Raw genomic sequence first — 22,355 nt, 5'->3', positions numbered from 1 at the left:
CTGGCACAAGTACAGGTGTGTGTGTGTGGGGGGGGGAACTAGCACCCGCAGCCCCTGGCTCCGAGGGACTGTGGCATTTTGCTCTTCAGTTGAGGCTGGTAGAGAATCCCCCTCCTCCCGTTTAGCTGCTCCAGGACAGCCAGAGCAGAGTTTTGGATAGAAGAGTGAGCGAATGGGAGGGGGTCTTTTCTGGCTCAACACACCCCTTGCCCCCTCCTTATCCTAGCATTGGGAGGGGTTTTCCTTGCTAATTGGCCAGCCTGGTGGAAATGGGGCTTGGCTTTCCTGCTTCTCTCCCACTGCAGCTCTGCCTGCACTGATTGACAGCAAGGTTGTTAGATGTTTGAATGTTTATTTTATTTATATGCTGCCCTTTTCCCCCAAAGGGGACTCAGGGCGGCTCACAACTCAACCAAGGGAGAGGGATGCAGACAAAAATTAAAACGACACGCAACAATACATAATTTAAAACACACAAGAGTCATACCATTCGAGAAGGGGGTAGAAGCTTTTTAGCCCCAGGCCTGGCGGAATAGCCAGGTTTTAAGGGCTTTGCGGAAGGTCTGGAGGGTGGTGAGGGTTCGAATCTCCACGGGGAGTTCGTTCCAGAGGGTCAGAGCGGCCACAGAGAAGGCTCTCCTCCGGGTAGTCGCCAGTCGACACTGGCCGGCGGATGGAATTCGGCGGAGGCCTAATCTGTGGGATCTAATTGGTCTAGAGGAGGTAATTGGCAGCAGGCCAATGGGGTATGTGCCTGTAAGTTTCCCCACAAATGCCCAGATTTATTCTCTGTTTTTGGTGCCCAAAAGCCAAGAGGTTGGGTGGGTAGGTGGCAGAGGTGGGTTCCTACCAGTTCACAACTATTCGGTAGAACCGGTTCGTCAAATCTACCGAACCGGTTAGAAGAGGTTCCACCAGTGGACCCGGAAAGCAGGCCACACCTACAGAAGAGGTTCCAAACTTTTTTGAAACCCACCACTGACATATATACACACACACACAGACAGACAGAAAGACAGACAGACTCACACAGAGAGAGAAAGAGAAAGAAAGGAAGAAAGAAATAAAGAAAAAAAAGAGAGAGAGATGAAAGAAAAAAACAAAAAAGGGACAGAGAGACAAAAGGAAGGAGAGAGAGAGAGAGAGAGAGAGAGAGAGAAAACACGTGGCTGCCAAGCCACTCCCACCAGGTCACATGGCTGGCAAGCCACTCCCGCAAAGGAGGCCACACCCACAGAGTAGGTTCGAAAATCTTTTGAAACCCACCACTGATGTGCATGATCAAGCTAGGTAGCCACATCGGTGCCTAATGATGTTACCTAGTATGGTATTGAAACATCTGCCAGAAAACAAGCTCAGAGAGCAGCAAGACCACCGCCTCTGACCCTCTTGCAAGGCAACGGAAACGTGGTTGTAGCATCCCGGTGATTGATAGGCAGCTGTCATGCCTGGCCGCTTCCTTTTGACTTCCGCCATATACAGGAGGCTAACTCAGGGCAATGGGACAGCCGAGGTTGGAAACGAAAGCTCCGAACGCTAATGTTAAAATAAGAAGAGACGCATATAAAGGATTTAGCGATAAGCTATAATTATAATGACACAAAAGAATTGTACTCCAACGCCACGCTGGTTAATGAATGATGAAACGTTGGTTTTAAAAGGAAGGAAAATAAAAATGTTTTTTTTTTAAAAAAGGGAAACGAACGCCAGGGCTTGGAGGAGAGGAATGGGGTCAAGGTTGGTCTCTCACCCAGGGCCCTCATGAGTTACCCCCGCAGGTCCTTCGGCAGCCCAGTTGTGGCGTGGCTCACCTGCATTGAAGGTGTTTGGTTCACCGGGTGACTCTGGCTGTCAGGGAGCCAGGGCTCAAGGAAGGAGGAAGGCAGATGCTGACAGCCAAGGTTTCGGCCCAACCACCCCGCTGATTTCTCTTCCACGGCTTGGCCAAGCTTCCAGGCGGGCAGGGGTGGGCTGCCATTCAACTGACCTCCCCAGCACTGTCACGGGTGGCGTTGCCCTACAGCAGTGGTTCCCAAACTTGGCAACTTTAAGACTTGTGGACTTCAACTCCCAGAATTCCCCAGCCAGCATAGCTCGGGAACTTTAAGACTTGTGGACTTCAACTCCCAGAATTCTCCAGCCAGCATAGCTCGGGAACTTTAATGCTTGTGGACTTCAACTCCCAGAATTCCCCAGCCAGCATAGCTCGGGAACTTTAAGACTTGTGGACTTCAACTCCCAGAATTCCCCAGCCAGCATAGCTCGGGAACTTTAAGACTTGTGGACTTCAACTCCCAGAATTCCCCAGCCAGCATAGTCGGGAACTTTAATGCTTGGGGACTTCAACTCCCAGAATTCCCCAGCCAGCATAGCTTGGGAACTTTAAGACCTGTGGACTTCAACTCCCAGAATTCCCCAGCCAGCCTAGCTTGGGAACTTTAAGACTTGTGGACTTCAACTCTCAGAATTGGCTGGAGAATTCTGGGAGTTGAAGTCCACAAGTCTTAAAGTTGCCAAGTTTGGGAACCCCTGCCCTACAGGAACAAGCCAAGCCGCCAGGCTACAGCTGGGTCCTCCTCAGGGGTGCCACGGGGGGGCTCCCTCAACTCTCGCCAGCCTCCAAGGGGAAATCGTCCCAATCTTGTGGAGGTCGGAACACAGAGCGGCCTCCCCTGGGCGGTTTGGTTCCAGGGTGGCATGAGCTGCGCTGGGCTGCCACCAAGTCTGGGCAGGGCTTCTCAAGCCCTGGGGGAGCAGGCGGGGGGGGGGGAGAAGGGCTCCCGGGCAACTCGACCCTCCCCCACAGGAAGCACCAGTCTTCTCCCTCCTTTTCCCAGCCTTGGCCTGCAGGCGCCTCTTATCTTGGCTGCTCGTATCCTTATGGTTTCTATTGATTCTGAGTATGATTTGATTGCTTATTTGTACCCTATGACGATCATTAAGGGTTGCACCTCATGATCCTTGACGAATGTATCTTTTCTTTTTATGTACGCCGAGAGTCTAAGCACCGAAGACGAATTCCTTGTGTGTTCAATCACGCTTGGCCAACAAAGAATTCTGTTTTATTCTGTTCTGTTTTCTCTTCTGTTCTACTTCTATTCTATATTGTTTTATTTGTTTACTAGTGTAATTTGATAGCTTATTAGTAGCTTTGACTATCACTAAGTGTAATAAAAAGTGTCACTTTTTATTCATGAGGAATGTATTTTATTCTCCTTCTGGACACTGAGAGCGTAGGCACCAAAGACAAATTCCTTGTATGCCCAATCACTCTTGGCCAATAAAGAATTATCTTCTCTTCTTCTGTTCTATTCTTGTGTTCTGTTCTATTCTTGTCTTCTGTTCTATTCTATTCTTCTGTTCTTTTCTGTTCTATTCTATTCTTCTGTTCTTTTCTGTTCTATTCTATTCTTCTGTTCTTTTCTGTTCTATTCTAGCCTTCTGTTCTTTTCTGTTCTGTTCTATTCTATTCTTCTGTTCTATTCTTGTCTTCTGTTCTATTCTTCTGTTCTATTCTATTCTTCTGTTCTTTTCTGTTCTATTCTTCTGTTCTGTTCTACTGTTCTATTCTATTCTTTGTTCTGTTCTGCTGTTCTCTTCTCTTCTGTTCTACTATTCTTCTGTTCTGTTCTATTCAATTTTTCTGTTCTATTCTTCTGTTCTATTCTTGTCTTCTGTTCTGTTCTATTCTATTCTTCTGTTCTTTTCTGTTCTATTCTTCTGTTCTGTTCTACTGTTCTATTCTATTCTTTGTTCTGTTCTGCTGTTCTCTTCTCTTCTGTTCTACTATTCTTCTGTTCTGTTCTATTCAATTTTTCTGTTCTATTCTTCTGTTCTATTCTTGTCTTCTGTTCTGTTCTATTCTATTCTTCTGTTCTTTTCTGTTCTATTCTAGCCTTCTGTTCTGTTCTATTCTTCTGTTCTGTTCTATTCTTCTGTTCTGTTCTATTTTTGTCTTCTGTTCTACTCTATTCTTCTGTTCTATTCTATTCTTCTGTTCTATTCTGTTCTATTCTATTCTTCTGTTCTGTTCTACTGTTCTATTCTTCTGTTCTGTTCTAGTCTTCTGTTCTGTTCTTGTCTTCTGTTCTGTTCTGCTGTTCTGTTCTGTTCTACTATTCTTCTGTTCTATTCTATATTCTATATTCTATATTCTATATTCTATATTCTATATTCTATATTCTATATTCTATATTCTATATTCTATATTCTATATTCTATATTCTATATTCTATATTCTATATTCTATATTCTATATTCTATATTCTATATTCTATATTCTATATTCTCCTACTCCATTTCTATTCCTATTCCTTCTCCTATTCTACTCCTCATTGGAGGCTCAGCGAAGCAACCCGTCCCCCGCCAGCCCCCTTTCACCCCCACTTCTCCTTTCACTAAATTGGTGGGGTGGGTGGGGGGGTGGAGGCAGCCGCTCGGGAGCCGCCAATGAAGCCCTCGGGGAAGGCTCACTACGGAGCGGAACGCCGCTTCTCCTCCTCACAAGCGTCCTGAGACCAGCCGGCGGCGGGAAGAGCCTGGCCCAGAAAGAGCGAAATCCCCCGGAGACCAGGACCAGGACGGCGGGGGGGGGGACGCTCAGCCCCCAGTCGGACACCGAAGAGGCTCCGGCCTCCGTGGACCACGCTTCCCAGAAGATCAAGCGAGAAGGAAAGGTCCCCTTTAGACCACCCGCCGGCTTCCCCAATCGGGGCACGGATGGGCGGCCGGTCCGCCTCCAGCTGGCTGGACCGACGAGCAGTTCCCGCAGCTGGCGGGGAGGGGGTCGTGCGAGCTCCGCCTCCAGGGCGTGGCTGGCTGGGGCGCGCGGCAAGCCCCCTCCCCTTGGCGCCTCCGACGGGCCGCGACTGGCGGCTGACCCGCTGAGCTTCTGCAGGACTCCTCCGGCCGCTCCCCACCCCCCCACCCCCAGCCAGACGGAGCAAAGCGAGACCTGGGAAGAGGGTGGCGGAGCAGCGGTCGCCTCAAAGAGTTGCCCGGAGGACTGGCAGAGTTGCCCGCCTCGCCTTTGCCCCTCTCGCTCCGAGCACCGGCGGCGAGGCGGGCTCGCTTCTCCCGAGGGCGCTTTCCGTTTTTTCCGGCGAGCCGGGCGAGGGGCGCGCTCGGGCAGGGCCGTTCCCCGCGGGTGCCCCCCCCTCCCTTCCCACGATGCCTGGAGGTGGCGCGCATGACGTCAGCGGCATCCTGTTCTCGCTGCATCCCCTACGCCTGCTCGCTGTTGCCATGGCAACCTCCTCCCCGACGGCAGAGGTAAGGGATGGGGCTCCTCGAGGCCTTCGGGCGCTCCAGGAAGGGCTCTCTCTCTCTCTCTCTCTCTCTCCTTCCCTTTGGGAAATGCGGCAGGGGGTTTGCGCGGAACGGTCGCTGTAGCCGGCGCTCGCTCCCACTGCAGACACTCCTCCCCGAGCCCGTCTCCCCCGCGCGTGTTGGGGGACCAGATCCCCGTTCTTGCTGCCTGGGCAAAACTTAACTCCTCGCTCAGCGCTGGCACCTGCGGGCCAAAGTGCGGGGTGTGTGTGTGTGTGTGGGTGGGTGTGCCTGAGAGGTTGGAGGGGGCCGTTAGGCTCACCCGTTACGACGCCTGGAACTGAAACGCAGATCCCCTTCGGACTCTGGGGTTGCCACTCCCCTCCTTGCGCAGAATCCCTGCATTGTGCAGTGTTGGGGTGGGTGGGGGGGGTGCGGGGAGAGGGATTACCGCTTCTCTTCCATCCTCCGATGTCGAACCATCGGTGCAGGGAGCTGCCTTCAGGCCGCCTTCCTTCCTCCCAACCACTGTGTCCCCCCCGTTCCTGGCACGGACGCCGCCAACAGGGACCCTCGGCTTCTGCGGATGTTTTCCCATTGCAGTTACCCTGTGCGGGGGCGGGGGGGGGTGTTATCTGGAGGAAGAAGGGCAGCTTTGGGCATGGCCTGGGCCACTGGGTCTCTCAAGCACCCTTCAAGGATGGTGGCGGTGGAAGGGAAGACCGGGAGGATTTTTTTCACTGCTTTGCTCTCTTCCTAACAGTTGGCCGAGACCCTTAACTGGTAGAGTGAAGACTTAACATGGCAAGTAGGTGACACCTTTGCTGGAGGGGAGGCATGTTTCCCACCCACCCTGGGGAGAAGGGGCTCTAAGGCCCCCTGTGCCAAATGGAGCTGGCTGGGTTTCTTCTGCATTCTCAAATTGGCTTTAAAATACAAGGGGAGGAGGGCTTTTCATAGGCTCTTCAAATCGGGGAGTCCTGGGGACGTTTTGGCCACTACTGGAACTGCCCTAAAATGAAGTTACTTGCTTGTGGCTGGGCAGCCTGATGGAGGTTATTGGCTGGCTCTTCCAGTTTTAAGGTTGTGTTTGCCCAATGGTTGCAATGGTCAATGTTGATGCCGTTGGTCATCAGTCAATTGGGCTACCGTCCCACACGAGCCCATTCTGGCCCATCGCAGGTTAAGGAGAAGGAGCGGTACCTGCTTCTTCTGCCCCAGGAGATTTGGGTGGGAAGGGGCTTGCCCTGATCTTGCTCTGCCCTAAAGCAGCAAGACCTCCACCCCGGAAGAAGAATGAGACCCGGAATGAGATGCTTGGCCGCCCTGTTGAGGTGGCCCTCTTGGTGCCTGTCTCTTCCAGCCTTCCTCACAGCCCCCAAAGCCCATTCCGTCCTGAAGCGTTTTCCACGGGCCAATGGCTTTCTGGAAGAGTTTCGCCAGGGCACCATTGAGCGTGAGTGCGTGGAGGAGGTCTGCAGCTATGAGGAAGTCAAGGAGGTCTTTGAGAACAAGGAGAAGACGGTAGGTGGGTCTGGGAGGGAACAGCAGGAAGGGGGCATCCCTTGCCTTTCACCCACAAGCTCCCTTCCACCGGCTTCCCCCACTTCGCTCCCAAGATATGGATAAGGATCCATCTGGATCAGGGATTCAGTCATTAAAGCGGGGAACCGGCATGTTAATCACAGGTGCTCAGCATAACATCTGTCCCACGCGTCTGAAAAGGTTTATTATTCACTGCTCGAGGCTCGGTGGTGTAAAAGAGCGAGGAGTGGGCAGCAGGAGGAACGCAAAATGAGCAAATAATTGGAGGATTGGAAAACAAAGAAGTGCCAATTAAAGCCCAAAGGGAAAACATGCCCTTTTAATCAGAGGGCTAAGGATGTTGGGCAATCTGTTTTTTGGTGATTTCTCCAGGCAGCAGGGCCATTCGCACTGCCTCCTAGTGATGGGACTGAGGAATTGCATATGAGCCGCTCCTGGCACATAGCCCAAATCCTTAGGCACCTTTGAGCTAACCCCTTCCAGGGTGGCTAAGGGAGGGGGGAACGGGGCACGGTGGATATTTACTGACTGGTGTCTCCCATTCCTGGCAGATGGAGTTCTGGAAGGGCTATGCCTACTCCGTCAAAGATGCCTCCGACGGGACAGACCGCTCCGATGCCATGTACGTCGTCGTGCCCCTGCTAGGCGTGGCATTGCTCATCGTCATCGGCCTCTTCATCATCTGGCGCTGCCAACTGCAAAAAGTCACGCACCACCGTCCCTCCTACCCCCAAAATAGGGGCCTGGCCAGCCGAGCGGCGCGCAGCTTGCCCAGGGTGAGGGTGCACCGCGAGGCTCCTCCACCTCCCAGCCAAAGTGAAGCCCACTGCCAGCAGGACCCAAGCGGCAGAGGGGCTGCCGATGGCGAGTGGGGGCAGGGGTCACCCAGTCAGCTGGCCAGGACACTTGTTGAGCCCGAGCACATGGCTCCCCCGCTGCCTAGACTGTGCAGTGCCTCTCCTCCCCCCTCCTACGAAGAAGTGACGGGGCAGCCTCATCGTGGTGGCAGCAGTGGGGCAGAGGAGCCCAACGTGTCCTACAGCGACCCACCCCCCAAATATGAGGAGATTATGAATCCCCTTCACGCTCCTGGGAAGTAACGGCCCCGGATCCTCTCGGCCAGGTGACGTCAGTACAGAAACAGCCTTATCCTCTCCACCCTCACCAAGTGCTCCACAGGTGGCTGGCGCCATTCACCCACTTCACTCCTTCTGCTAGGCTGTGGCGGGATCCTCAACTAGGAGCGGTTCTGGTTGCAGGGACGTGGGTAGAAAGCAGGGCTGAACTCTGCCTCAGGGGTCCCTTTACAGGAAGAGGCTGTCCCGCTGCTTGGGTCTCCTCCCAGGGCTGAGGCTGGGCCCTACTGCTACGGTGGGTGGGGGCATTCAGCACCTTCGACGTCCACCCTTTTGGCAAGAGCTTGGTTGGGTGGTGAGGATGGATCAGGTGGGGTAGGAGCTTTACCATTCTTTCCACTCACCTGGGATGGTGCTGAGGAGGAGGAGGAGGAGGGCAGGTATGCCATTTGGGGGGGGGGCACGTATCTGACATGGGGAAATGCCAGTCCTTCTTTTCTGCTCAGCTCTACCCAATACTGCTTTGTTCAACCAAAGGGAGGGGGGAAGAAAGCCCCCACCCCACCCCTCCGTGTTTGCTCTCCCTGTGGAATGCTGCCTTTGTCTATGGATGATGTCAGGCCCCCTCCTTGCAAAGAGAAACAGCCAAAAAGCAAAAGTGATTTTTTTTTAATTTTTGGATTCACAAAGCCAATGCATCGGCAATCGCCATTGTTCTGATGTACCTGTCGCACTGGAAGGTTGTGTGTCTGTGTCTGTGCATGTAATTTATATGTGGCTATGGAGGGCAGAGGAGAAGGACTGAGCCCATCCCTCCCTCCCTCCCTCTCAGAAACACATCAGGACATTTTCTCGCTTATCCCACTGGCCCAATCGGTGTCTTCCTCCCCTTGACGCTGTCCAGAGGTGGACCCTGGCAGCACCATGCTGCCAAAGATGATTCTAGATGGGCATCTGTGTTGAGGACCCCCCCCCTACTGCAACAGCACTTCCTCTTCCTCTGGTGGGATTCGAGTTTCCCTTTGGCCCCCTTCTTTGGCCCTGTTCCCTGTTGGATAGAGCGGGGCATAGAGGGGGCTCCTCCTGCCCCCAGTGCTCTGGGTTTCCCCCTCACCATGCAGCCCCCTTCCTTTCTGTGACCCATCAAAACCACGGTCCACAAAAGCGCGCTCGACGTGATGTCATCACAGCGCGACGAAAAAAATTAAAAATTGAAATAAAAATAAAATTAAAGCAAGCCGATTCACATAAAGGTAAGGGTTAGGTTTAGGGTTAGGGTTAGGTTAAGGGTTAGGTTTAGGTTTACCGTTAGGTTAAGGGTTAGGTTTAGGGTTAGGTTAAGGGTTAGGTTTAGGGTTAGGTTTGGGGGGGTTAGGGTAAGGTTTTCGCTTTAATTTTACATTTACTGATCACAGCGCGATGTTTTCGTCGCGCTGTGATGACGTCACGTACACGCTTTCGTCGAGCGCGCTTTTGTCTACCGCGGTTTTGTGGTGGAACCTTCCTTTCACCGGGATTCCCTCCTCGCCAGAAGGAACAGCCGCTCAATGTTTTCACTCCCTTGGACAAAGCACACCCACGCTCTTCTTTCACACTTCTCTCTCAATGGTGCTAACGCATATCCGGGTATTCTCTCCTTGTGTGACACTCTCTATGCTGCTTTACTGTATTTATACATTTTGTTTAAACCGAAAGAAACTTCATTTCTCATGGGCAGTAGATTGTTTCTTGCACTGTTCCGAAAGCCACATCATGGTCAGCCCTGAATTTAGATGTGGACAGCGGCACAAGGTTAAAAAAAGAGAGAGAGAGAGAGAGAGAGAGAAGACAACACCAAACATTGTTAAGTATAGCAACTCTCCTTCTCCCTTCACTGCCTGCCTTACAGGGAGATTTTAGTTTAGTTTTTTTTAGTTTCATTTTATTTATATGCCGCCCTATTCCCTACGGGACTCAGGGCGGCGCACAAACCCGAAGGAGGGGAAGGGAAAACACAAAAACTACAAAAGTACAGAGCATTTAAAAAACAACCAACAGCCACACGAGAGGGGAAGGGAACTCATCGACCCCAGGCCTGCCGACACAGCCAGGTTTTAACGGCTTTTCGGAAGGCCTGGAGAGAGGTGAGGGTCCGAATCTCTGCGGGGAGTTCGTTCCAAAGGGCTGGAGCTGCCCTCTCTCTTAAGAAGAAGAGCTGCCTACCATCCTGGTGCCAACCACCCTGAGCACAGGGAGACTGGTGGCTCTGGCGAGTTCTGCCCTTTTCAGGGCCCCTGTGAACCCGGAGCAGGCAGATGGGTCTTGGGGGTCATCAGCGAAGAGAGGTTGGCATCTTCCATGCTGCTTAGTTGAAACTTCAGCGGAATCTGAAAGCAAAGGGTAAAACTGCCTAGGCTTTGTCCCTACTGGCTGGCTGGCTGGTCGAAGGGCTTTGTGGCAGTGGGTGTGTGTGTGTGGAGTGGGTTTGCCCACGGAAATGGTTTGTGCAATGGACATACTTCAAGCTGTCTCTGCTTGTCATATTTTGCCCCAATTGCTGTATTTCTAGGTCTAAATTAGCCTTCTTCAGCCTGGCACTTTATGCTCCATGAGCTGGATTGTCTGTCACATGTTGGGGTGTGTGAGTGTGTGTTTGTGTGTTTACTTTTTGTGTACTGAGATTGCACTTTTCCAGCTTTTGGTGGGTGTCAAATTGGAGACCTCCTTCCCATAAGATAGACACGAAGGGAGCAATCGGTCCGCTGGGACCAGATTGCCTCTCCAGCCCTTGGATTATATGCTGAGCTCTTCCTGAGAGCAAAGCCTAACGAGATTAAGCACCGATGCCGCTGCAGCTAAGCCTCTTTCGGGCACCTCGGCTTGAAGCTGCTCTAGAGGAGCGGCAGGCGAGCCGGAGAGGAGCCCCGGAGCGCCAGGCTCTGCGGATGGGAGACTCCGCCACCGGCTCCCTTTCGGGTCAATACGCGAGAGGCGAGCCGGAGCCTCCGGGCGCCAGATCGGGGCCGGATCAGCTGACGCTTTCAGCGCCTCCGAGCTCTCCGCGGGCCGCAGCTGGGGGCGGGCCACGGCAGGCCAATCGCCGCCTGAAGCCGCTGACCGGCGGGGCCAGAAGTTGGGCTGGGTCCGAGGCGGGCAGGACAGACAGAGCCAGGCGAGGCTGCGAGCCGTCCGAGGCTTTTGCCCCCTTCGCCCTTCCGGGCCTCCTCCGGCTGCTCTGGAGGATTTCTTGCCCGGTGCCAAATCTTTCAAGCGCCCCGGGAACTGACCTTCCTGCGCGCCCCAGAAAGACCCCGGGGGTAGGTGGGGGAGAGGCGGGGGAGGGTCCGCGCGCGCATGCAAGACTTGGACGCGTTCTTTGGGTGCTGGTGGTCTCTCCCCGCCGCCAGGACCCTCTGGGGGGGGGTGCTTGCTGCAGGGCCGTGCCAAGGGAACAGCTGTTCCGATGGAGGCTTTGCCGGGACTGGCTGATAAGAATCTCCGCCTGGAGCGCGGGGGTCCCGGCGGAGCCTGGGCGGAGCTCATGATTAAGGGACTAAAATTTATGAAGAACGGTTGCAGGAACTGGGTATGTCTAGTTTAATAGAAAGAAGGACCAGGGGAGACATGATAGCAGTCTTCCAATATCTCAGTGGTTGCCACAAAGAAGAGGGAGTCAAACTATTCTCCAAGGCACCTGAGGGCAGGACAAGAAGCAATGGGTGGAAACTAATCAAGGAGAGATCCTTCCTTCTCTCCTTCCTTCCTCCTCTCCTTCCTTCCTTCTCTCCTTCTCTCCTTGCTTCCTCCCTCCCTCCCTTTCTTCTCTGCTTCCTTCCTTCCCACATTCCTTCCTTTCTTCCTTCTCTCTTTTCTTCCTTCTCTCCTTCCTTCCTACCTTCCTTCCTTCCCACCTTCCTTCCTTCCAATATCTCAGGGGTTGCCCCAAAGAAGAGGGAGTCAAGCTATTCTCCAAAGCACCTGAGGGTAGAACAAGAAGCAATGGGTGGAAACTAATCAAGGAGAGAAGCAACTTAGAACCGAGGAGAGATTTCCTGACAGTTAGAGCAATTAATCAGTGGAACAGAAGTTGCCTCCAGAAGTTGTGAATGCCCCAACACTGAAAGTCTTTAAGAAGATGTTGGATAGCCGTTTGTCTGAAACGGTATAGGGTTTCCTGCCTAGGCAGGGGGTTGGACTAGAAGACCTCCAAGGTCCCTTCCAACTCTGCTATTGTATTATTGTATTTATTGGTGTCTGAACGGCGTCACAGGATCGCTTTTGCGGTGGGGAGGGGGCGAAATCCCAAGGGGCGCTCTCCTTCCCACCCTCCCACCCCCAAGAGTCTGAATTGCTGAGCGTTTGGACCATCGCTCCCGTTAACAGAAGGCAGAAGAGCCGAGCTATGGGGTCGGCCCAGCTGGAGGAAGCCAACCGAGAGGCGGAGTTCAGCGAAGCCATCAGCCGGCTCATGCAGGTCCCCAGCCGGCTAGACGTGGCAGCCGACGAGGACTTTCTCCTCTCTTTCAAGATGCAGGTCCCTGGAGAGCCTTTGCCGGCAGGTAAATAAATCAAGGACCTTGTGGTCTGCGGGTAGTTGGGACCCCGTTCACAGTTTCCATGTATTGCCACACGCCAGACTGCCCAGCTGTTCATAAAAAAATAAAAGGCACAAGAAGCCATTCAACACTTAATCCAGTTAAATCAGGGGTGTCCAAACTTGGGAACTTTAAGACTTGAGGACTTCAACTCCCAGAATTCCCCAGCTGGCTGGGGAATTCTGGGAGTTGAAGTCCACAAGTCTTAAAGTTCCCCAGCTACGCTGGCTGGAGAATTCTGGGAGTTGACGTCCCCAAGCATTAAATTCCCGAGTTATGCTAGCTGGGGAATTCTGGGAGTTGAAGTCCACAAGTCTTAAAGTTCCCGAGCTATGCTGGCTGGGGAATTCTGGGAGTTGAAGTCCGCAAGTCTTAAAGTTCCCAAGCTATGCTGGCTGGGGAATTCTGGGAGTTGAAATCCACAAGTCTTAAAGTTCCCGAGTTATGCTGGCTGGAGAATTCTGGGAGTTGAAGTCCACAAGTCTTAAAGTTCCCGAGCTATGCTGGCTGGAGAATTCTGGGAGTTGAAGTTCACAAGCCTTAAAGTTCCTGAGCTATGCTGGCTGGGGAATTCTGGGAGTTGAAATCCACAAGCCTTAAAGTTCCCGAGCTATGCTGGCTGGGGAATTCTGGGAGTTGAAGTCCACAAGTCTTAAAAGTTCTCCAGCTATGCTGGCTGTGGAATTCTGGGAGTTGAAGTCCGCAAGTCTTAAAGTTCCCAAGCTATGCTGGCTGTGGAATTCTGGGAGTTGAAGTTCACAAGTCCTAAAGTTCCCAAGCTATGCTGGCTGGGGAATTCTGGGAGTTGAAGTCCACAAGTCTTAAAAGTTCTCCAGCTATGCTGGCTGTGGAATTCTGGGAGTTGAAGTCCGCAAGTCTTAAAGTTCCCAAGCTATGCTGGCTGGAGAATTCTGGGAGTTGAAGTCCACAAGTCTTAAAGTTCCCAAGTTTGGAGACCCCTGCCTTAAGTGACACCTTGTGGCCCCAATCCTATTACTGGCCCTTACAGATCAACGCCCCCTTTTTAACAGCCTTGCACCTCTGGGGAGGTGGCTGCTGCTAAGTGAAGGGGAGAAACAAACCTGTATCCCACCCCAGGCGCTCTGGTAGAGGAGACCTTGAGGAGCCCCTTGTAGGGTGAAGGAAAGATCCTGATCCACACAGCTCTCAATATACCTCCAATATGCGCTACATAAATTTGACAAAACAAACATGAATTATTACAAAATTATGCATATACCCCTATATATCATATGACTCAGAGAAACAACACAGTCTAGTTCGGATGTGCACATGTACATGCCGTGAAAAATGACTCTTGCAAGTTTACCAGACAGATGGCCTAGGGAAAAAAGCTGTTACAAACTCTTATAGTCCTGCTAGAAATACTTTGAAACCTCCTCCCAGAGGGAAGCGATAGAAAGAGACAGCGAAGTGGGTGTGTGGGGAGCCAGCTTCCTAGAATCTTCTCCACTGTCCTCACCACTCTCTGTACGGACTTTCTATCTGAGGGACTGCTGCCACCAAACCAAACTGGGATACAGTTTGTTAAAACGCTCTCAACTGAGCCTCTGTAAAAAATGGCCAGGACAGAGGGAGGAAGATGTGCTCTCAATGCCCATCTCCTAAAAAGCAACTCTGGGCGGCATACAACAATTGACTTGACACATAATTCTCTAACTCGGGTCATACTGCAGACCTGAGTTAGCCCAAAGCCTGGGAGATGGGTGTGGAACTGATAGTGGAGAAACTGCCTGCCTTCCTATTCCCACATGAGTCTCTTTGAACAGGATTTCCTTTGGCTCCTTTTCCTTTCCCTCCTTTCCCTTTGCCTCCTCTTTCCAGCTGGAACGATGCAAGGAATTGATTTTTGGTTTAATGGAGGATAATTCTTTTTAAAATATATTTTTATTGTTTTTACATTTAGAACAAAGCAGTACCGCGAAGTTGAAGTGACGATACAATCACATTATATACAATTAGCCTCATCCATTGACTATTAGCCTACTTAATGCATTATCTATCCTTCTGTCCAATCACAGTATTTACAGTTTGTTCCAGTCTTGTCACTTTGTCTTATACCAATCATAAAATCTGTCCCAGACGTCAAAATATTCTTGATTTCCCTTTATTTTTAAGTTCAAGTGGGAGCCTATCTGCTTCTGCGCAGGCCAAAACTTTTTCTGATTATGCCCAGCTCTGATGGTATATTTCCTTTTTTCCAATACTGCGCATAAGTTATGCACGCCGCAGTTAACACATGTATAATTAGATAAAGTACATCTTTCTTAAACCCCAGCTGGAACGAGGGAAGGAATTGATGGGTTTATCGGAAGATTTTTGGCTTAAGGGAGGATAATTCTTAACCAGCTCTAGATCTAAAGTACGGGGCTGGGGGTGGGGGGTGGCAGTTAATTTGTTGGCTTGATCCATGAGTTCTCCAAGACCGTGGGAAGTGAGAGTTGATAGAATTCACTCCCAAGAGCCCGAGGAAGGTTTCCTTTTCTGGGACTGATGGGGTCACCTTCCTTTCCCCCTGCTTAGAAATGAAGTCTCTCTATTTCCAACCTCCTGGGGCACAGAAGCAGCCTCGTCCATATTTTGACCGACTTTTCCTGGAATCAGCCCTCCGGAAACCAGTCTTTGGCCAACACAAGTGGCTCAGCTTTGCCTGCCAGCCTGGACCGCAGAAGAATAAGCAACTGGTATTCCATACAGAATATGCCCTAGGGGCAAACCAGAAGGCCAAGGAGGTCTTGGGTCGTCTCCCCCCAGCCCCCAAAGGGGGAGGTGGCGTTTGGAACTAAAGTGCCTTGTGGGCCTGAGGTGGGGGGCAGACAGGAACAGAAGGGGTTTTGGGGACTTTAAGCCACGCCTGGAGTCCTTGCTAGGGGTTGAGTCCAGAGGTTTCTGGTGAAGAGCTACTGAGGGTGTTTGTCCTCTCCACCCTTGGGAGAACGGAGGTGGTTTGCTGGGGGTGGAGAAGTGGCGAGATTCAAATAATTTAACAACCGGTTCTCTGCCCTAATGATTTCTTCCAACAACCAGTTCACCAAAGAGCCGAGGTGGCTCAATGGTTAGGGTGCAGTACTGCAGGCCACTTCAGCTGACTGTTATCTGCAGTTCAGCGGTTCTAATCTCACCGGCTCAAGGTTGACTCAGCCTTCCATCCTTCCGAGGTGGGTGAAATGAGGACCCAGACTGTGGGGGTGATATGCTGACTCTGTAAACCGCTTAGAGAGGGCTGAAAGCCCTATGAAGCGGTATATAAGTCTAACTGCTATTGCTATTGCTAAACTGCTTAGAAAGTTACCAACCAGTTCTCCTGAAGTGGTGCGAACTGGCTGAACCCACCACTCTCTCTCTCTCTCACACACACACACTCACACTCACACACACACACAAACACAAACACAAACACACAGACAGACAGACTCACAGAGAGAGAGAGAGAAAGAGGAAGAAAGGAAGAAAGAAATAAATAAAAAAAGAAAAAAGAAAGAAAAAGTGAGAGAGAGATGAAAGAAAAAGGGAGAAAGGGATAGAGAGACAAAAGGAAGGAAAGAGAGAGAAAGAGAGAGAGAAAACACATGGGTGGCAAGCCACTCCCACAAAGGAGGCCACACCCATAGAGTAGGTTTGAAAAATTGTTTGAAACCCACCACTGCTTTGATGCCACTGCAGAATGGGCTGGGCAGCCCAAGTTCCCTTCCTTTGCCTCTTGTGCCCAACAGGCGTCTGCGGAGACAATCTGGGAAGAGGGAATGTCCGACGAGGCCCCTCAGGGGACAGTGGAGAGGATCCGCCAGAGGGAGAGCAGGTAAGAAAAAGGATGGCCCTCTGGGAGAAGAAACTTCACCTGTAAAATGAAGGTTCTCTCTACAGGCACCGGAGGCAGCATCGGTGGCATGGGTGGGGGCAGGGGGTAAGCAAGGCAAAGTAACGCTCGGGGTCATTTACGGTCTAGCTGGTTAAGCTAGCATTGGGGTCTCCCCTTCCCAATAGCCTAGAACCGTGATTTATTTATTTATTAGACTTATATACCGCTTCATAGGGCTTTCAGCCCTCTCTAAGCGGTTTACAAATTTTTTAGCAAATTGAGTCAGCAACTTGCCCTCTGGGTCCTCATTTCACCCACCTTGGAAGGATGGAAGGCTGAGTCGACCTTGAGCCGGTGAGATTTGAACCGCTGAACTGCAGATCACAGTCAGCTAAAGTGGCCTGCACTACTGCACCCTAACCACTGCGCCACCTCGGCTCTTGATGACTGTTTTTAGCCCACCTGAGGGAGGAAAACGTCCCAATGGGGAATCCGGAAGTCCATCCCCAAACTTCCGGTTTGCCTGTTGAGCCATTTTTCGCCCTCCCCAAGTTCCTAGAAAGCCTCTGGAGCCTGGGGAGGGCAAAAAAAACGGCCAATTTTCACCCTCTGGAGGCTTCCCTGAACCGCGGTTTCTTCGCGGTGGAGACACGGGAAGCATCAGCCTGCCCGCCTTCTGGGCCAGCAGGAGCTTGCTAAGCTTCCAGCTCTGCCTCTCTCTCTCTGCGCCCCTTGCAGGCTGGAGCCAGGCCTTCTGCAGCCGTGCCCCAGCTGCCCAGCTTTCTTTGGGGAGGGCAGGATCTACTCCCCCAGGAATGTCCTCCGAATGCTGCGCTTCCTGGGGCTGCAACTGTTCCGGCTGCTGTGGGGGCCCAGGCAAGTTCAAATCAGGTAGGACCAATCACCCTGTGGGATTCTGCATGCGACGTCCTGAGAAGTGGCTCCTGTTTTCCGTGTCTGTGTGTGGGTGTGTGTATGTGCAGCCACATCTGCAAGGTTGACCAGTCTTGCTGGGGCTCTTTCTCCAGCCTCCTCCTGCCACCATTTACGGATCTGTTCTGCCCAGTGGTGGGTTTCAAATTTTTTTGAAACCTACTCTATGGGTGTGGCCTCCTTTGTGGGAGTGGCTTGCCGGCCATGTGACCTGGTGGGAGTGGCTTGCCGGCCAGGTGTCTTCTTTCTTTCTTTCTTTCTTTCTTTCTTTCTTTCTTTCTTTCTTTCTTTCTTTCTTTCTTTCTTTCTTTTCTTCCTTTTGTCTCTGTCCCTTTCTTTCATCTCTCTCTCACTTTTTCTTTCTTTTTTCTTTATTTATTTCTTCCTTTCTTTCTCTTTCTCTCTCTCTCTGTGTCAGTCTGCCTGCCTGCCTGCCTGCCTGTCTCTCTGTGTGTGTGTGTGTGTGTGTGTGTGTGTGTGTGTGTGTGTGTGTGTGTGTAGCAGTGGTGGGTTTCAAATTTGTTTGGAACCTACTCTGTGGGTGTGGCCTCCTTTGTGGGAGTGGCTTGCCGGCCATGTGACCTGGTGGGAGTGGCTTGCGGGCCATGTGTTTTCTTTCTTTCTTTCTTTCTTTCTTTCTTTCTTTCTTTCTTTCTTTCCTCTCTCTCTCTCTCTCCTTCTTTTTGTCTCTGTCCCTTTTTTCTTCCATCTCTCTCTCACTTTTTCCTTCTTTTTTCTTTTTTCTTTATTTATTTCTTCCTTTCTTTCTCTTTCTCTCTCTCTCTGTGTCAGTCTGTCTGCCTGCCTGCCTGCCTGTCTGTCTCTCTCTTTCTCTCTCTCTCTCTCTCTCTCTCTCTCTGTGTGTGTGTGTAGCAGTGGTGGGTTTCAAAATTTTTTGGAACCTCTTCTGTAGGTGTGGCCTGCTTTCCGGGTCCACTGGTGGAACCTCTTCTAACTGGTTCGGTAGATTTGACAAACTGGTTCTACCGAATAGGTGCGAACCGGTAGGAACCCACCTCTGGTTCTGCCCCTCGCTTGCCAGCTTCTCCAGTTTGAACTATCCCTGCTCTCCCTCCCAGCATGCAACAGCGAATGATGGGTCTCCGCCTCCTCCCTTTAGTGCCCGGGTGGTGAACGTGGTCTCAGATGGATCCCAGGAAGGAGCCTTGCACCCTGGAGATTAGGGCGATGATGGAGCAGGTAAGGTGGTGGATCACCGAAATGGATCTCCCCTTGGGAAGCCCTGAAAGGCGGTGAGGGGATTCTTGCCCCCGTTGGCTGAGTTACTTTGTCCTCTTCCTCTCTCCTGTTGGAAATGCAGCTGTCCGACCTTTCTCGGCAACTGGGTGCACTGGAAGAGCAAAGTGGGAGTTGGCACCAGAAGGAGCTGTTCCTTTACTCCATGTTGGTGTCTGCCTGGCTCTTTAACATCTGGATGTGGCTCAGGAAGTGACCTGCCCACGGCAGCCACGAGAGGAAAAAGGATGCGGTGAGCTGTAAGACTTGCAAACCAACCATGGGGATGAGTTGGGGGGGGGATGGGGTGGGTTGGGAAGGGACAGGACAATGAGTGTTCCTCAGAGGTGGGTTCCTACCAGTTCGCACCAGTTTGGTAGAACCGGTTTATCAAATCTACCGAACCGGTCAGAAGAGGTTCCATTAATGGACCCGGAAAGCAGGCCACACCTTCAGAAGAGGTTCCAAAATTTTTTGAAACCCACCACTCACACACACACACACACACACACACACACACACACACACACACAATCACACAGAGAGAGAAAGAGAAAGAAAGGAAGAAAGAAAGAAACAAAAAAAAAAGAAAAAAGAAAGAAAAAGTGAGAGAGAGAGATGAAAGAAAAAAGGAAAAAGGGACAGAGACAAAAGGAAGGAAAGAGAGAGAAAGAGACAGAGAGAGAGAGAAGGAAAGAAAACACATGGCTGGCAAACCACTCCCACCAGGTCACATGGTGTTTGGAACCTCTTCTGTAGGTGTGGCCTGCTTTCCGGGTCCACTGGTGGAACCTCTTCTAACCGGTTCGGTAGATTTGACGAACCGGTTCTACAGAATAGGTGCGAACTGGTAGGAACCCACCTCTGGGCCAGGGGTTTGCCCAGGGTCTCTTAGCAAAGATGGCTGCTTCCAGCACTGCATAGCTGCCCTCTTGGTTGGCATCCACCTCCTCTGCGGCCGTTTCGGTTGTGCTTCTGGGCATTTGGGATATCAGGAGAAGAGCAGCCGTAGCAACTTCACTAGTAGGGCTGAAGGCCTGGATCTTGTAATGCCGTTTCCTGCTCAACCCCCTCCTGCAACAATCTCCAAGGTAGTGAGGGCAAACTTTTTTTGCCTCCGGTGCGCTATTGCTCAGGCTCGCGTGTTCACCCCATAATTTAATGCCCTCCACGCCGTGCCCTTTGCTCATGCACATATGACCACCACTGTTAGGAATATACTCTAACGGTTGGGTTGGCAATATATAAACCATGTAACAATGCTATACCTGTTTCTTTACATCATACTGTAAAATGTGATTGGTTGCTGTTTTCCTCAATCAGCCACAAGAGGGAGCCAGAACGCCTGTTAGCTCTCTGTTTCGTTAGATGCTGGGCTGATCTGATCTGAGTGTTTTGGAAGCTGGCTGTTAGAAAGTGCCGTGAGCTATTGTAAGTTTTGCAACTGTTAGCAAACTTTGTGTACCGGACTGATTATATGATACTGGACTATGTTATTTGGATTATCCCTTAACTGAAAGATGTTGATGACTGACTGTCTTATTCATGTATGACTTGGACTGTTTGATGGACTCTGATACCTCTATTTCCACAAAAGTAAAAGCTTATTTAAACTGCAGTGTCTCTGCATGCTGGTTTGTGTGTTCTCCAACACAACTCTCACAACGCTTCGCTGAATGTACTCGCTGTTCCAACGGGGAGCTTACCTAACAACCACTACCACCCCACTGCCCCAGAGGCCCTCGGGAGGCCAGAAACGGCCTGTTTTCCAACTTCTGGTTGGCCCGGTAGGTCCGTTTTTTGCCTTCCCCAGGCTCCAGAGGCTTTCTAGGAACCTGGGGAGGGCAAAAAATGGCCCAACCAGAAGTTTGGGGGATGGACTTCTGGATTTAGCAATAGCAGTAGACATATACTGCTTCATAGGCCTTTCAGGCCTCTCTAAGCGGTTTACAGAGAGTCAGCATATTGCCCCCAACAACCTGGGTCCTCATTTTACCCACCTCGGAAGGATGGAAGGCTGAGTCAACCCTGAGCCGGTGAGATTTGAACCGCTGACCTGCTGATCTAGCAGTAGCCTGCAGTGCTGCATTTAACCACTGCGCCACCTTGGATTCCCCATTGGGCCGTTTTTCTCCCTCAGGAGGGTGAAAAACGGCTGAAAATCAAGGCCGAAAATCAGCTGGACAGCGTGCTGGAGCTGACAGGGAAACACCTTGAGTGCCCTCAGAAATGGCTCCGTGTGCCACCTGTGGCATGCATCCCCCCACTGCCCAGCACATGCGCGCACGGCTTTCTTGGAGCCTGGGGTGGGCGAAAACAACATCCCCTACTCCCCTGGAGGCTGGAAACGGCCCATTTTCCAACATCCAGTGGGCCCAGTAGGTCCATTTTTCGCCCTCCCCAGGCTCCAGTGGCTTTCTAGGAGCCTGGGGGAGGCGAGAAACAGTCCAACACGTAAACCAGAAGTTCGGGAACGGATTTCCGGTTTGTGTGTTGGGCTGTTTTTTCGCCCTCTGGAGACTTCAGGGAAGCCTCCTGAGGGTGAAAAACAGCCAAAAACCGAGGTCCAAAATCAGCTGGCAGGGAGCTGATAGGGCAACGCCTCGCGTGCCCTTAGAAATGGGTCTGAGTGCCACCTGTGGCACATGTGCCATAGGTTCACCATCACGGAGCTAGGGGGGATCTTCTTCACACTTGTGAGGGGAGGGGAATGACATCTTGCATTGCTGCCCCTTGGCTTCTCAGCAGTGACGTGCGGTGAGCTTCATGGCCGGTGAGGCAAGCGTGAAAGCCCCACCGAAACCCCGGCGCCGCATCTGCCATATAGCGGGACCGGGACCCATTCTATGGCGGACGCGGCGCCAGGACTTTAAAGCCCTGCCGCCGGGGCCTGAGCGGCCATGATTGCCCCCTCCCCAGCCAGCCAGCCCACCCAGCCCATTCCTCTCCCGCCACCGCTGTGTCCAACAAGCCAGGCGTCTCGTGTTTATGGTGGACATAAACATGAGACGCCTGGCCTGTTGGACACAGCGGCAAGAATGTCCCTGCCGCTGCCGTGCTCTGCCGCCTCGTCCCCCGAAAGAAACACACGTACTACACACACACACACACACACACACACACTCCTCACAATAAAAAATTACAAATTAAATTACAATCATTTTGAATCCCACCCCTCCCTCCGTCCAATCCACATACCTTTTGCAGCTGTGGATTTCAACTCTCCTCTTGTCCGCCCGCCATGATGAAAATGTAAAAAATTAAATAAGAAAGCAACTTACTTAGGCAAGGCATGATTTGCTGCTCCCAGATCAGGAGGCGGGAGAATCACGTGCCTCCTTTGCATAAGGAATTTTTCGCCTTTTAACCCTTGCTTAACTCTGAGCAAGGGTTCAAAGGCGCAAAATTCCTTATGCAAAGGAGCCCCATAGTTCTCTCGCCTCCCCCTACAGTTAGCACTAAGCAGACTCAGAGTCACTGTGACTCTGGAGTCTGGCAGCAACTACCTTAGGCTTTTAAATTATTTTAAAAATTCTTTTCTTTTCCTCATGACACTGGCGAGGCCCCGCCTCCCCTGACTGCACCTCCCTGCTTCTCAGTGATGTCCCCCTCCAGCCTTGCTGCCAAGAGAGAGCAGGTCTCTGCTCTGCAAGTTGAGCAAGTTGCAGCGTGTAATTTTGTGCCATCCCACAGGGGGAGAAAGAAAAAAAAGCCGCTCTCTGAATGCTTCCGGACGTCGCTTGTGGCATTCTTGCTGGAGAAACCTTTTGGCTGTTGTGCCACCCGTTCCTCTGCCACTCACTCCTCCAGGAAAGCCTCCCTCTCCAGGGAAGAGATTGTTGTGTCTTTGCTAAGTGTGTTTTGCATCAGAGGTGCACTAGGGAGCCTGTGCCAGGAGCTCTT

At 51.7% G+C, this 22,355-nt stretch overlaps 2 protein-coding genes across 7 annotated transcripts; both read left to right on the top strand.

The window, feature by feature from the left end:
- The first annotated feature begins 4,959 nt into the window (after nt 1–4,959).
- PRRG3 (proline rich and Gla domain 3) lies at nt 4,960–8,066 on the top strand. 3 transcript variants are annotated; one of them, XM_087728403.1, is made up of 4 exons: nt 4,960–5,271; nt 6,032–6,076; nt 6,632–6,792; nt 7,365–8,066. In XM_087728403.1, exons 2-4 carry the CDS (start codon nt 6,070–6,072, stop codon nt 7,911–7,913), a joined length of 717 nt encoding a protein of 238 aa, XP_087584529.1. In that variant the 5' UTR covers nt 4,960–5,271; nt 6,032–6,069; the 3' UTR covers nt 7,914–8,066. The 3 variants fall into 3 exon arrangements, with proteins under 3 accessions (XP_087584529.1, XP_087584530.1, XP_087584528.1); XM_087728404.1 differs by lacking the exon at nt 4,960–5,271 and having other exon boundaries at nt 5,905–6,076; XM_087728402.1 differs by lacking the exons at nt 4,960–5,271; nt 6,032–6,076 and having other exon boundaries at nt 6,460–6,792.
- A 3,826-nt stretch (nt 8,067–11,892) lies between these two features.
- On the top strand, nt 11,893–18,674 carry LOC148043194 (uncharacterized). Of its 4 annotated transcripts, none has more exons than XR_015698405.1 (6): nt 11,928–12,427; nt 15,008–15,168; nt 16,198–16,283; nt 17,022–17,174; nt 18,296–18,416; nt 18,538–18,674. XR_015698405.1 is itself a non-coding variant. In XM_087728405.1 (6 exons), the coding sequence occupies exons 1-5, from the start codon at nt 12,271–12,273 to the stop codon at nt 18,398–18,400; spliced, it is 621 nt and encodes a 206-aa protein (XP_087584531.1). In that variant the 5' UTR covers nt 11,932–12,270; the 3' UTR covers nt 18,401–18,416; nt 18,538–18,674. The 4 variants fall into 4 exon arrangements, 3 of the variants coding, with proteins under 3 accessions (XP_087584533.1, XP_087584532.1, XP_087584531.1); XM_087728405.1 differs by having other exon boundaries at nt 11,932–12,427; nt 18,337–18,416; XM_087728407.1 differs by lacking the exon at nt 15,008–15,168 and having other exon boundaries at nt 11,893–12,427.
- Nucleotides 18,675–22,355: the final 3,681 nt, after the last annotated feature.

Source organism: Thamnophis sirtalis, unplaced genomic scaffold, assembly GCF_051295495.1.
Source record: "Thamnophis sirtalis isolate CommonGarterSnake01/CBP01778 unplaced genomic scaffold, rThaSir2_p1.2 scaffold_13, whole genome shotgun sequence".
Lineage (NCBI taxonomy): Eukaryota > Metazoa > Chordata > Lepidosauria > Squamata > Natricidae > Thamnophis > Thamnophis sirtalis.
This window is presented reverse-complemented; position numbering and strand designations above follow the sequence as displayed.

Bases quoted from the DNA above. Each gene is read 5' to 3' on its own strand.
- PRRG3 (XM_087728402.1), top strand. From the start codon at position 6,565: ATGAGACCCGGAATGAGATGCTTGGCCGCCCTGTTGAGGTGGCCCTCT. The intron at 6,793-7,364 runs GTAGGTGGGTCT...CATTCCTGGCAG, and splicing joins TTGAGAACAAGGAGAAGACG to ATGGAGTTCTGGAAGGGCTA.
- LOC148043194 (XM_087728405.1), top strand. From the start codon at position 12,271: ATGGGGTCGGCCCAGCTGGAGGAAGCCAACCGAGAGGCGGAGTTCAGC. The intron at 12,428-15,007 runs GTAAATAAATCA...CCCCCTGCTTAG, and splicing joins TGGAGAGCCTTTGCCGGCAG to AAATGAAGTCTCTCTATTTC. The intron at 16,284-17,021 runs GTAAGAAAAAGG...CGCCCCTTGCAG, and splicing joins ATCCGCCAGAGGGAGAGCAG to GCTGGAGCCAGGCCTTCTGC.